Below are 15,645 nucleotides of genomic sequence, written 5' to 3' on the forward strand. Positions count from 1 at the left end.
CCAGATATCCTCGATGGGTATTCCACTCAACCAAGCCCAAGACGAGGCCATGCCTCTTGTGGAATGAGCTCTGATGCCTATGGGGCAGTGAAGGCCCTTAGACTCATAAGCCAGCAACTATCCAGCGCGATACTCTCTGCTTTAAGACGGCAAGACCTTGGTGTGGCCGCCAAAGCACACAAAAAGCTGTTCTGACTGTCTGAATGAGGCAGAAAGCTCCAGATACACTCTGAGAGCCCTGACGGGACAGAGTAAATTCACGTCTCTTTCGTCCTCTGGTGAGGAGAGCTGTCAGGGAAATAACCTGTGCTCTGACGGGGGTAGAGAGCACTTTAGGAATATACCCATGTCTAGACTTAAGGACAGCTCTGCAGTCGTTAGGTCCAAACTCAAGACAGGACGCGCTCGAAGACAGCCCATGCAGATCGCCCACTCTTTTAATGGAGGCGAGCGCCAGTAAAAGAGCGGTTTTGAGCGAGAGGTGCTTCAGGTCGGCAGACTGAAGTGGGTCAAACGGGGCACCCTTTAGTGCTTCCAGGACCGTGGAGAGGTCCCAGATAGGCACAGAGGGGTGACGCGGACGGTTTAGCCTCTTTGCCCCTTTAAGGAAGCGGAGGACCAGGTCGTTTCTTCCTAGTGATTGTCTGGCCACGGGAGCGTGAAATGTTGCTATGGCCGCCACATATACTTTAAGCGTGGAGGGGGTGCGACCCGCGTCCAGAAGCTCTTGTAAAAGGGCGAGTACACTCGGTATCTCGCACGAGTGTGGGTTCAGGTTTCTAGCGGCGCACCAGCTTAGAGAACACTCTCCATTTCTGAATTTTATTAAATGTCAATCACCACAAAATATACATCTGCAGGCGAACAGGCACTATTTTGGGCATCAATCAGAAGATGCGCGCCGCCATTGTTGACATTCTTTTGTGCGCTGGAGAGACGCGCGTTCATGTGCGCGTTATTGTTTTGTTGCATTTTGTCATATAATATTTATTGGAAAATATGTATAAATATGTAGTATCGTTTAGTTTTGGGTGACGTGAGTGCCAATAAAACACATTAAAACTGCAAAATTCCCAGTTACAAAAAACTTTATTTACACTAAATACACATACGGTTTGATGCAAATATTATTACACATCAGCACAAATTATACTCCAGCCCAATGTATTGAATTTAAACAGAACCTTTTCATTTGTTTCAGATTTCAATAACACGACAATCACATCTCAAACACAGATGATCACCTGAGAACTAAATCACAACCTTCACCACAACGAGTTCAAGAAGTATCAAAATATCATCATCTGAGGACATGAATATGAATACTATTCTTAGATCGCTTTAAAATGTCAAAAACTGTCAAGATATTTAAACACAGGAGAGTGGCTGAGATGACAAAAACACACACGAAGCTTAAATTATCATATACGATCACATGAAGATTATAACAGGATTAAACATGTACCATAAGCACAATAACACATACGAAACAAGTGGATTTCCACAGATGTGCATAATTCTTCCCAGATCACCAACACTCCCTTTATTCCTCTATGAGAATCACCTGAAATCATATTATATTTCTGATTTGATTTAAGACCTCAGAGTTTTATTTGATTATAAACTTGTTTCTGCCACAGAGTAAAAAAACAAAAAAGGAAACCGTGACTTTTTCCTCGCAATTCTGAGAAAAGAGCCTGAATTGTGAACTCAACTTTACAAAAAATTAAGTCAGAATTTAGATATAAACTCAAAATTGGGAGAAATAAAGTTTTGAAAAACTCGTAATTATGAAAAATCAGAAGTTTGTGAAATAAACTCAAAACTGCGAGAAATAAAGTCAGAATTGCGAGAAAATCTCGTAATTAAAAAAAAAAATGAATTGTGAACTAAACTTTACGAAAAATTAAGTCAGAGTTTAGATATAAACTCGTAACTACGAAAAAAGTCGGAATTGCGAGAAAAAGTCAGAATTGTGAGATATAAACTCGCAATTGCGAAAAAGTGTGAATTTTGAGATAGAAACTCAAAACTGTGAGAAATAAAGTCAAAATTGTGAGAAAATCTCGTAATTTCGAAAAGTTAGAATTGCGAGATATAATGTCTGAATTGTGAGAAAATCTCGTAATTACGAAAAATATCAATTGCGAGAAACTCAAAATTCCCTTTTTCTTATTTTGTTATTCCGTGTTGGAAACAAGCTTCTGTAGATTGTAACTGAAAGATTAGTCAGGTGAGTCGCTCACGGTTTGATTGACAGGCGTCAGCTATAATCGCTATAATCAGCGACACCTCTAAACACTCAGCGGGACGAACCGCTGGGCCTGACCGGCTCCGATCTCGGCCACGTACAGGTCAGAACTCTTCAGGTCCAGGTCCACCAGGTGTGGCTTCACATCTTCAGCCAGCTCAATGGTGCTGATCACCTGACACTGGCCGATGATGCCGATGGGCGGAGCCTCCAGCAGAGCGATCTGATTGGTGTTTAACTGGGCCACCACTATGTACTTCTGGTCAGGAGTGAATCTGCGGGTCATAAACACAGAACATCTACATCTTCAACCCTTTAAATACACAGAAACACAAATACCGTCGTCCGACAATTCAAAAGGCAATTATATATTGTCATCAATAAAGACCGGATTTAATTTTATACTGCTCTGTAAAGTATTATTTGAAAAATATTTTAAGTTATTACACACTAAATGTATTAAATGTATTATTTATGTAAATACATTTTTATTGTTTATTTATTTTTATGTAATTTTATTATTTTTAAAAGATTTTAACTTTTTATTGTTTTTGTTTATTTTAATATATTTCAACATTTAGTTGTTTACTTATTATTTTAAAATTATTTTATATATATATTTTTTTTTTTATTGTTTACAATTTTATTTTCATGTAATTTGTTTAATAATTATTTATTTAAACACATTTTTCATTATACTTCTTTATTTTAATGTAACTTTCATAGTTATTATTTATTTCAAACACATTTGTATCGTTTAATTACTGATCTAATCTATATTAATCTAATTTTTATTTTTAATTTTAATATTTTTTTATTTTAATTAACTGTAAATGTATTTATGTAAGTATTAGCATTAATGTTTTTATTGATTGTATGATGTGTGTCACCTGACGGAGTACGGCGCGTCGTCTTTAAAGCAGCTTCCCCACGACCCGAGCCAGTCGCCCGTCACCGAGTTAAACACCTGAATACGCTTGTTCCCCCGGTCTGCGACCCACACCTGAACACACACACACACACACACACACACACACACACACACACACACACACACACACACACACTGACCCTTAGATCTGAAGACTGAAGGAGAGACCGGAAATCTTTTGATTGCAAGACAAACATTTGCAGAAGGTTTTCAGTAAGAGCAGAACATGAACTAAAGCTCCCGGTGAAACAGGAACACACACATGAACACACACACACACACACACACATGAACACACCCTCTGATGAACACACCCTCTGAAGAACACACACAGGAACACACACATGAACACACCCTCTGATGAACACACCCTCTAAAGAACACACACAGGAACACACACATGAACACACACATGAACACACCCTTTGATGAACACACCCTCTGAAGAACACACACAGGAACACACACACACATAAACACACACATATGAACACACACATGAACACACACCCTCTGATAGCTGTCGACCGCCACACTGTGAGGGATGTAGAACTGAGCCAGTCCTGGACCTCTCTCTCCGTGCATCCAGAGAACCTGCAGATCTGACACACACACACACACACACACACACACACACACACACACACACACACGTCTATATTACTGACACAGGGGACTATCGCTCTACACTGCCCAAGAGGGGACTAGTGTTTCTGGTCATTTTGAAGAAACAAAAATGACATTCAAAATTTAATTTTAATTTAATTTTTATTTTTATTTCTTTTTAAAATATAACTTAAAATATGGATTTTTAATAATAAAAAAAAAATAATAAAAAACATGCCAAGAGGGATCTGCAACTCTGAGCGATGTCTACCTATCCAACAGGGGACTCCTATAGCCTGCAATGGAACTCTCTGTGTGTGTGTGTGTGTGTGTGCGTGCGTGCGTGCGTGCGTGTGTGTGTGTGTGTGTGTGCGTGCGTGCGTGTGTGTGAACAGTGAAGTGAACGTCCTGGTTGTGTATGAAACGAAATTTTAACATTTAGTGGCCATTTCGCTGATGGTCGAAAAAGTAAATTTCAAACCCTGAAAGAAAGTCATTAAAAATATTTTAAAAATGAAAACAGAATAAAATATATAAAATAAAAATAGACAGAAATATAGAGTGCAGTTGCCCCAAATTCAATAAAAGGAATTAAAATTCCACAAAGAAATTAATTTAATGGCACAGCAGAAGCTGTATAGTATATTGGCAACACTTTAAGTTAAAATACACAGACACGTGGAACAATAACACACATGATCCTTTATTGTTAAAGAGAACATCACAAAAGCAAACGTTAAGAACAAACTTTACAGTGAAGTAGGAGACATCTCGTGTTCAGCACTTACACTTTTATGAACAACATTTACTTACTCAAAGATTCAGAAGTCTTCAACGAGGAAGGAGGAGCAGATGTAACTTTAAGGATTTTTAAACCGGAAACAGGACTAAAATATTTCAGATGCTAGACATTCAAAGCAGCAGATTATATAATGTCTCAAACGTGTAACATGCAGGAGAGCATCATGACATCATCACTGTGCAGCAAAACACAGATCAGATACACATGTAGATCACAAGATGAGAGTAAATACGTCAAAATATTACAATGGAAGTTTTATCAACACTTTTTTTACTTGAAGTTACTATATGTTAAATTAAAAGATTATAATTATTATTATTTTTAAAGATTATTTTTGGCCATTTTTAGGCCTTTATTGACAGGACAGCTGAAGATATGAGAGGGAGAGAGAAGGATGACATGCAAAGGGTCAAAGCTTGGGGTCAAACCCAGTCCCGGTAGATCCAAGAGTACACCTCTACATCTGATCTACATCTGATCTACACATTACCTCTACATCTGATCTACATCTGATCTACATATCAACTCTACATCTGATCTACACATCACCTCTACATCTGATCTACATCTGATCTACACATCACCTCTACATCTGATCTACATCTGATCTACAAATCACCTCTACATCTGATCTACATCTGATCTACATCTGATCTATATCTGATCTACAAATCACCTCTACATCTGATCTACATCTGATCTACACATCACCTCTACATCTGATCTACACATCACCTCTACATCTGATCTACATCTGATCTACAAATCACCTCTACATCTGATCTACATCTGTTCTACATCTGATCTACAAATCACCTCTACATCTGATCTACATCTGATCTACATCTGATCTACATATCAACTCTACATCTGATCTACGCATCACCTCTACATCTGATCTACATCTGATCTACACATCACCTCTACATCTGATCTACATCTGATCTACACATCACCTCTACATCTGATCTAGATCTGATCTACACATCACCTCTACATCTGATCTACACATCACCTCTACATCTGATCTACATCTGATCTACAAATCACCTCTACATCTGATCTACATCTGATCTACATCTGATCTACAAATCACCTCTACATCTGATCTACATCTGATCTACATCTGATCTACATATCAACTCTTCATCTGATCTACGCATCACCTCTACATCTGATCTACATCTGATCTACACATCACCTCTACATCTGATCTACATCTGATCTACATCTGATCTACATCTGATCTACATATCAACTCTACATCTGATCTACACATCACCTCTACATCTGATCTACATCTGATCTACACATCACCTCTACATCTGATCTACATCTGATCTACATCTGATCTACACATCACCTCTACATCTGATCTACATCTGATCTACACATCACCTCTACATCTGATCTACATCTGATCTACATCTGATCTACACATCAACTCTACATCTGATCTACACATCAACTCTACATCTGATCTACACATCACCTCTACATCTGATCTACATCTGATCTACAAATCACCTCTACATCTTATCTATATCTGATCTACATATCACCTCTACATCTGATCTACATCTGATCTACACATCAACTCTACATCTGATCTACATATCACCTCTACATCTGATCTACATCTGATCTACAAATCACCTCTACATCTGATCTATATCTGATCTACACATCAACTCTACATCTGATCTACACATCACCTCTACATCTGATCTACATCTGATCTACACATCACCTCTACATCTGATCTACATCTGATCTACAAATCACCTCTACATCTGATCTACATCTGATCTACACATCAACTCTACATCTGATCTACATATCACCTCTACATCTGATCTACATCTGATCTACACATCAACTCTACATCTGATCTACATCTGATCTACACATCACCTCTACATCTGATCTACATCTGATCTACAAATCACCTCTACATCTGATCTACATCTGATCTACACATCACCTCTACATCTGATCTACATCTGATCTACATATCACCTCTACATCTGATCTACACATCACCTCTACATCTGATCTACATCTGATCTACATATCACCTCTACATCTGATCTACATCTGATCTACACATCAACTCTACATCTGATCTACATCTGATCTACACATCACCTCTACATCTGATCTACAAATCACCTCTACATCTGATCTACATCTGATCTATATCTGATCTACACATCACCTCTACATCTGATCTACATCTGATCTACATATCACCTCTACATCTGATCTACATCTGATCTACATATCACCTCTACATCTGAACTACACATCACCTCTACATCTGATCTACACATCACCTCTACATCTGATCTACATCTAAACTCCATATCACCTCTACATCTGATCTACATCTGATCTACATCTGATCTACACATCACCTCTACATCTGATCTACATCTGATCTACACATCACCTCTACATCTGATCTACATCTGATCTACACATCACCTCTACATCTGATCTACATCTGATCTACATATCACCTCTACATCTGATCTACACATCACCTCTACATCTGATCTACATCTGATCTACACATCACCTCTACATCTGATCTACATCTGATCTACATATCACCTCTACATCTGATCTACATCTGATCTACAAATCACATCTACATCTGATCTACATCTGATCTACACATCAACTCTACATCTGATCTACATCTGATCTACACATCACCTCTACATCTGATCTACAAATCACCTCTACATCTGATCTACATCTGATCTACACATCACCTCTACATCTGATCTACATCTGGTCTACATCTGATCTACACATCACCTCTACATCTGATCTACAAATCACCTCTACATCTGATCTACATCTGATCTACACATCACCTCTACATCTGATCTACATCTGATCTACATATCACCTCTACATCTGATCTACACATCACCTCTACATCTGATCTACACATCACCTCTACATCTGATCTACATCTGATCTACAAATCACCTCTACATCTGATCTACATCTGATCTACACATCACCTCTACATCTGATCTAAATCTGATCTACAAATCACCTCTACATCTGATCTAAATCTGATCTACAAATCACCTCTACATCTGATCTACATCTGATCTACACATCACCTCTACATCTGATCTACATCTGATCTACACATCTGATCTAAATCTGATCTACAAATCACCTCTACATCTGATCTAAATCTGATCTACAAATCACCTCTACATCTGATCTACATCTGATCTACACATCACCTCTACATCTGATCTACATCTGATCTACACATCACCTCTACATCTGATCTACATCTGATCTACATATCACCTCTACATCTGATCTACATCTGATCTACATCTGATCTACACATCACCTCTACATCTGATCTACATCTGATCTACATATGATCTCTCCAGGCGCCCTTATCAACACCACATATCTACACTAGCCTGCGGCTGACGGCACAGTGAATGAACCACGCTCACGGATTAGAGAGTAGAGATTGTTCTTGATATTTAAAAAATAACTCTTTAAACCTTTGATCGGTTCATACTTTGAGAAAACAATATCCATAAAAGGCACCATATATTCTTTTCCATAACTACAGGGCCAAGGCCATCCATGCAGACTAATCCAACACCCTTCAATATCATTATTAACCATTTTACAATAGCTGGTGTCTGGGGCTTCATTAAAGACGGACCACCAATAATAACTTATAAACACATCTGAATTGATCTTGTAAGTCTTGTATTTCTCCAGCAAAGGATCCAGGTACCGTAAATACACATTGATTGCAGCTTCGATCTCACGAACACAGTCTGATGCGGGTTTATCAGCCTGAATATCCAGGCGAGCCTCGTGGATCAGCATCTGGACGTGGAAGGCGGCTCCGTTGACCCAGATCTTGAACCCATTTCTTTAACCAATTCATTCGATTGTACTATCCTGTTCAATTTCACTATTTCTCAAATAACAGTAGGCTACATCACTTGAAAGTCGATGCCGATCGTGACATATTTAGTTGTAAACATATTTGAATTGATCATGTAGGTCTTGTATTCCTTCAGCAAATGATCCAGGAACAGTAAATACTCATCGATTGCAGCTTGGATTACATGAACACAGTCTGATGCGGGTTTTCCAGCCTGGATCTCCAGCCGGGCCTCGTGGATCAGCATCTGCACGTGGAAGGCGGCTCCGTTGACCCAGATCTTGAACCCGCGGCTGCTCATCTGTCCGTCATGCAGAAGGGAGTTTCTAAGGATGGTGAGATGGTCGCTCAGCTCCTGTTCCAGTCTCCTTATTTCCTCCCGTAATCGTTGGTTATTGTTCATGTACATTTGATGACGTTTCAGATACTTTGACATTGTGTCTCGGACACTCGAAGCTTTCTCTTCCCCAAACACTCGTCGTAACAGACTGTATGTGTCATCATCTCTTGTCTGAGTGCCGCTCTTGATGGCGATCTCTATGATCATGGAAATCACCAGAGCTCCAAGACCGACAGCATTCGGGACTGAAATCAGTGCACCAAAGGCAGATCCTAAGTCGTGGACGTAACCCGGCACCTTGGTGAGCATCTCATCAGAGTAAGCCTGTAGCGCAGCGTTAGAGTCGGAGCCAGAATATTTCAGCAGAGACTCATCTATGCCTACATCTGGTAATTGGCATGGTACATTCTCTAAAACGTCTTCATAAAGTGAAAGAGCACCCCTCTCAAAGTCCTCTTGTGACCATGTGTGGCCCATGATTATTCCTCTCGATCTGTGATCGCTCACACACAGTTCAGATGTCCAGCAGACTGACCACTATAAGCAGAATACTGAGATCAGATCCAGCATCTCCCTCACATATGACCAGTGTGACAACAGCCAATCAGAGCTCTGGAAGATGGTTAGGCGTATTTGTTGACTTCTCTCTAAAGTCCAACGTGTTCAAGGACCAGAAAAACTAATTGTGACACATGAATCTACATTTACAGTTTGCTATTCAAACACAACCCTAATGCAGTGATTAGAGATCGTTCCTTCATGAGCATTATAAGTGTTTTATGAGCTACTTAAATAAAGAAAACCTTCACAGAATCCTCCTCAGAAACAGAAACATAATCAGGATATTGACTTAACCTCGTCAATATTGTGTGATAAACGTGATTCTTTGACTTTTATTCAGGTCTTATAACAGCATCATGTTTTTAAACGGGATCTGTGCAACTGAGGATTTTTTTCACGTGAATAGTTATTTTTGTTTTAAACAAGTTTATTAAACAACAATATATAACAAACATATACACAAACACACAAAACACACACACATACACACACAAACAAACACAAAAAACACACACAGACACACACTTTAAGCTGTACATTATCGCTAATCCGTGTTTTCCGAAACGCTCTTAGTTAAGTATATCTTCTGTAAGTCATACGTTCGGAAGGATGGTCTGGACCACTCTTAGCTTTACCTTATCACTGTTAAAGGTTTATATGAATATAATTCTGAAGTTTTAATACACCCAGACAGTGTTCAATTAGGCTAATTCAAGTGTTTTCATGCAAAGAATAAAATTGTCACTACACTGATTGTTGTTAGAATTTTAATTATATTATTATATATAATAAAATTTTATAAATGTATTCTAATTAAAGAGTGCTTTTAAAGGCCAGTGAAAGCATAGGCTACAGTCAGTTAAGTCCTATTCGGACGCTAATATTGTTTATCATGGGCTCGTACGGTATTTTAAACATTTACAGGGGTAAGTCGGTTATTTTAGTGCCGTCCGAATCCATAATATCAGTGTTTTTTCTCACCCAACCCGCGTAAAAATCTCTGTCCAAATTAGTACCTACTGATTTTTGACAAACAGGTCGTGTGGTAATTTAATTGCCGTCTGAATCCACATCTCTGAGTTTACAAGAAGAGATTCAAAATTCACTGTTTAAATCCTTTTTGATCACTGCCGAGCACCGTAGCTACGTGACGTACACTTTTATTACTGAAATGCTTGAAAGTATTTACAAGAACAATATTTCATCGCAGCTCACCTCAGCGAACAAAAATGGGAAAGAGAAGAAAGCACATAAAAAATTTAAATGGTTATTATGGCAGCAATATATGATACAATTTTAAAATATGTAGGCTAGGCTGTTATAGTTTGGATTATTTTTTATAATATCCCATGAGTCCAAGTAAATGCAATTTCAACTATTTCTGAAGTGCTTCTTTTATAAAGAAGAGCTCTTTCTCACATAAACAGCCCCTGCACGAGAGAATAATTGATTCTCGAGTCATCGATATCAACAGATTCAGCACCATCGCCACGGACAGCACCCGGTAACGGCGCATGTAAGAAGGTATATCTTAAAGGAACACTCCACCGTTTTTTGAAATAGGGCTTATTCACATTCTTTCCTACATTTAGATATGTGTGCAAATGCATTTTTGTCTCAGTGCATGCATTGTTTAGGTTTGACAGGGTCGGCGCTAGCTTAGCTTAGCACAATGAATGGAATCCTTTGTTGCCAGCTAGCATGTCCTGAGTTAAAGTGATAAAAAAAAAAAAAAAAAAAACCCACGTAATTACTTCTTGTGGCCTGCGCATTCACAACGAGTACAAATAGCGATGCAGATTAACACTAGGCGATTTCCTAGGCAGATATTGACTTGGGACTATATTAGGGGGAAGCACAGGCGAAGCACTGCTACTTGGGATTTCATGTGTTGCGTGATATCTCTGCGCCCAAGTAGCAGTGCTTCGCCTGTGCTTCCCCCTAATATAGTCCCAAGTCAATATCTGCCTAGGAAATCGCCTAGTGCCACAAGAAGTAATTACGTGTTTAAAAAAAAAATGTATCACTTTTACTCAGGACATGCTAGCTGGCAACAAAGGATTCCATTCATTGTGCTAAGCTAAGCTAGCGCCGACCCTGTCAAACTAAAACAATGCATGCACTGACACAAAAAAGCATTTGCACACATATCTAAATGTAGGAAAGAATGTGAATAAGCCCTATTTCAAAAAACGGTGGAGTGTTCCTTTAAGCAGCTTTCTAAGGTATAGTTCGGGGAACACGCCTAGAAATGGTATACCTTCAGTTAAGTTATACCTTAAGAGTCTTCGTAGCGAGCTAAGAGACAACGTTATCGGGAAACTCAGCCCAGGTCTTTATTGCCAAACTCTCTACTTTTAATTTCTCCTCTTCAGCAATCAAATGGATTGAATCATATTTAACAGGTAGAACTCAATATGTTTCTGTGAACAACCATCGTTCATTAGTTCTTAATTTACGCACAGGGGGTACCACAAGGATCGATACTTGGCCCGCTTTTGTTTAGTCTATATATCAATGATCTGCCATCAGTTTGCCCTGATATCAATAAACTAATGTATGCGGATGACACTGTAATTTATGTGCATGCCAAGACAAAACATCTGGCCGATGCCAAACTGACCACAGCTATGGATCAGATCACCGACTGGCTAAATCCTTCGTGCCTTCAACTAAATGTTGATAAAACTGTGGGAATGTTTTTTTACAAAGAGACAATGTAACATTGTGTCAAATATAAAGATTTCAGGTCAAAACATTAGTATTGTGCCACAATTTAAGTATTTGTGCGTCATTATTGACTCTAATTTTTCTTTTAAACACATATTAAGAAAGTGTGCAATAGGGTCAAGTTTAGCTTAGCTAATTTTAGATATATTAGAAATACCATGATTGTGTCACATCTAACATATTGTCTGACAAGCTGGGGACAAATTAACAGTTTATCACTAAAGCCACAAGCAACTCTTTATATAAAAACTCTCAAAGTTCTGGACCAGAAGCCTAACAGTTCACATCTTTGTATCATCCTTAATAATCATAAACTGCTAAGCTGGGAAGATGTAATCAAATACAAAAACATCTGTTTGGTCTACAAAATTCTGCATAATAGCGCACCTGCTCCTTTTAATTCATTCACGTAATAATAGCAGTCAGATTACCAGAAGCACCACACGAGGTGATCTTCTAATCCCATTTAGGAAAAGCATATTTGGTCAATTATCATTTTCTGTTACAGCAATACAAAACTGGACCTCACTGCCCACTACAATCAAAGACATACATACGCATTCCACCTTTACTATACACCTTAAAAACTGGCTGTCCGACAATTACAACTGCACACATTAGTTTGACAGATGTGATGTGTATCTGAAGTGACATGGTCATCTCAGTGTCGTGTCCTGTATGTGCTTCAGTGTGGCCTCTGTGTGATTATTCTTTGTGTCGATTTGTACTGTTTTATTGCATGAACTGTTTTTATGCCCTTGCAATCTATGCTTTTTTGTTTGTACTTGTCACAATTGTGTGCCACACGTTTAGTATGTCTACTCCTTCTTGCTCCTGCTACACTTACAAAGTTCTCAATGCTTCGTTTTGCATGTAGGGACCCTCATTATGTTACTGTGTTCGTGTGGGGCTATTTTGAGTCTTGTTAGTGGTATAAACTAGCGATTTCTTTTTACTTAATAGATTACTTAATAAAACCCCCATTACTAGCGTTATACACTAAACAGTTTTTAGAGATAAAACTCTTTACATTCGATTATCATGAAAACAAATCTCAGAGAACGGTTGACTAGGTACCAATGTTTTATTAGACCAAAGGTTCATTTTGCGCCGGAGTTCTCCTTTAAAGCTTAAGCGTCAATAGGCAAAGGTCTAACGGAAATAAAATCATAGTTTTTTGGTTCGTTCCCACGGTCAGACATTTATTTATTATTGAGTCCAGAGAAATCATTTTTAAATTTTTTTAAACATTCTTCCTAGTTCAGATTTCGTGTGAACAGATACGCAGCACAAAAGTCTGGCATCATCCATGAATTTGAAGTACAGGCGGAGATAGCAGCGTTAAGCCCCGTACACACCGGGACGAATATCGGCGCGCGTTATTCGACAGCGTTTTTCAACGCGTTTTTTGTGTTCACACCCAAGCGATTTTCGCTGACGTTGAGCCGAGTGAACATGCAAATTCATTCCCTGACATTAGATGGCGCTTAATGTAAAACAGAAATAGTCCTATTTTGTAGTCGCTGTCGCGCTTGTCATATAGTTCTTTATGTTCCGACACCAACGAGACCAGCAGCTCTACATTCATCTTGCCTTGCATCTTCCTCGTCTTATTTCTTCCCGGCAGTGTAGACCATAGATATCCATAATAAAGGCCATTGGCCAGCAGCGCGGACGAGACATCTAGCCTTTATTATGGATATCTATGGTGTGTAGACGCTACTTGGCGTATATCTTCTTCGCGGTTACGTATGTGTGCTCGGCAAGACCGTTTTGTGTGTGAGCGCCCCCAAGTTGTGTTTTACTGTAACTTCAGAAGCTCCAGACATGTGAGCAAAAGCGCCAATCTCATTGGTCGGATAGTTTTTGACGCGGCGCGTCAAACCAAAAAAACAAACCCGAGGCGTTTTTTAAAAAATGACGCTTTTACGCGTGGCGTTTTTCGCGTCGGTGTGCACACTCACATAGGCGCCCTTTGTTTAGTCACGAGGCGTTAAACGTCGGCGAATATCGCGCGCGAAATTCGTCCCGGTGTGAACAGGCCTTTACCTAGATACTTCCTATGACAAGACCCCTGTTCCAAGATGGCGGCGGTTTTGACGCATGCTGAGAACCCCAAGGTGACTTCTAGTGTATATATCTATGGGGCCACTGAGCTGCAAGTGCACAAGTCAGTTTTGCATGTAATATATCGCGAAAAGAGTAGCAAAAGTCAAGGCGTGAAATTTGATATTGCAGTGACAGATTTGAGTAGTTGCAAGTGCCTAATTGAGGTTGTACTCCGAATGCGAATGTAAGAATAAGTGCAAATATATATTTAAAGTTTGTGTCTGTCATTGTATTTCTGTAAATGGCGTTTTACACATGTGTGACTGCTTGTCTGCAGCTTCACATCCAGAACACAGGTGTGTGACTGTTGTCTGCGAGTGCAAATCTTATCAGGTTTTCACATTGGAGCTGTCACTGTAGATTTTAGCGCACACGTACGAATATTTATTGTTTATCTCTGTAAAGCTGCTTTGAAGCAATCTACTTTGTTGACAGCACTATATAAATGAGGATGACTTGACTTGACTTATTGTACAAGCTCTCAAATTCACATCTACGTACTCTCGAGTTTTGCTACTCTTTTACCTTCATATCTTCCTCACATATAACCAGGGGTGCATTTCCCAAAGCCAACTATGGTCGCAAGTTCCGTCGTTACCTATACATAGTTCCCACATGACGTCACAACATACGGGCATTTGCCGACCCGGCGCCATTTCTGAGGGCATGTTTCGGGCAGAATATTAGAAGAAGAAGCTGAAACGAGTTAATTTCGTGATTAAAAAGTGAAAATGGTCATCTCCTGCTGGGTCAATGGATGTTCAAATCGTGCCGGAGGTTCAGTTAAATTTGGATTTTACAGTATACTCGTCTTTAGACTTCATGAATGTGAGAAGACTAAGCTTTTGTCAGAACAACGACGGCTGGCGAGGATAATAAACAAGTTAACACTTTGCAGTTTGAATGATGTCCTGTATGAAAATAATGACGAGGTATTAAAAACAACATTGTTTCCACTGTTCGATCGCGCCCGCGCCGCTCTCTCTCACTCACTCACTCACTCACTCACTCACTCACTCACTCACTCACTCACTCATTCCAGCATTGCAATCTCAGATGATGTCCCTAAAGAACCCGCGTATAAAGTAGTTCCCCATTACATTAATTAATTTGCACGCGAGTTTTATTTACTTTTACACTGTGTATATTCATGCACTGAACCGTACAATACATGTACCGTTCCAACCCTATTCTACACTGTACAAATAAGTACATGCATATTACAGAAAGCACCGATGACTGTTATAAGGGGAACAGGAATTAAGTTGTGCAAGCTATGGCTTTTTAATAGACAGATAGTCTAGCATCACGCTACATACATTCGCTATGATGACTACTTTTCCATTGATTGCACTTGAGCAAACTT

General features: G+C 39.2%; 1 protein-coding gene across 1 annotated transcript in view; it reads right to left on the reverse strand.

Annotated features, from left to right (window-relative positions):
- Positions 1 to 1,523: 1,523 nt before the first annotated feature.
- Positions 1,524 to 15,645, reverse strand: part of LOC130073548 (NHL repeat-containing protein 3-like) — a 31,420-nt gene continuing 17,298 nt past the window's right edge. Inside the window, exons 4-7 of the mRNA XM_056239024.1 lie at positions 3,693 to 3,784; positions 3,142 to 3,254; positions 2,247 to 2,526; positions 1,524 to 1,564 (exon numbers count right to left, since the gene is read on the reverse strand). Coding sequence (XP_056094999.1) covers positions 2,295 to 2,526; positions 3,142 to 3,254; positions 3,693 to 3,784 — 437 coding nt within the window. The 3' untranslated portion in view covers positions 1,524 to 1,564; positions 2,247 to 2,294. The remainder of the gene's footprint in view (positions 1,565 to 2,246; positions 2,527 to 3,141; positions 3,255 to 3,692; positions 3,785 to 15,645) is intronic.

The sequence above is a fragment of the Rhinichthys klamathensis genome, unplaced genomic scaffold, assembly GCF_029890125.1.
Source record: "Rhinichthys klamathensis goyatoka isolate OS25496 unplaced genomic scaffold, OSU_Roscu_1.1 h1tg000550l_1, whole genome shotgun sequence".
In the NCBI taxonomy this organism is placed as follows: Eukaryota; Metazoa; Chordata; class Actinopteri; order Cypriniformes; family Leuciscidae; genus Rhinichthys; species Rhinichthys klamathensis.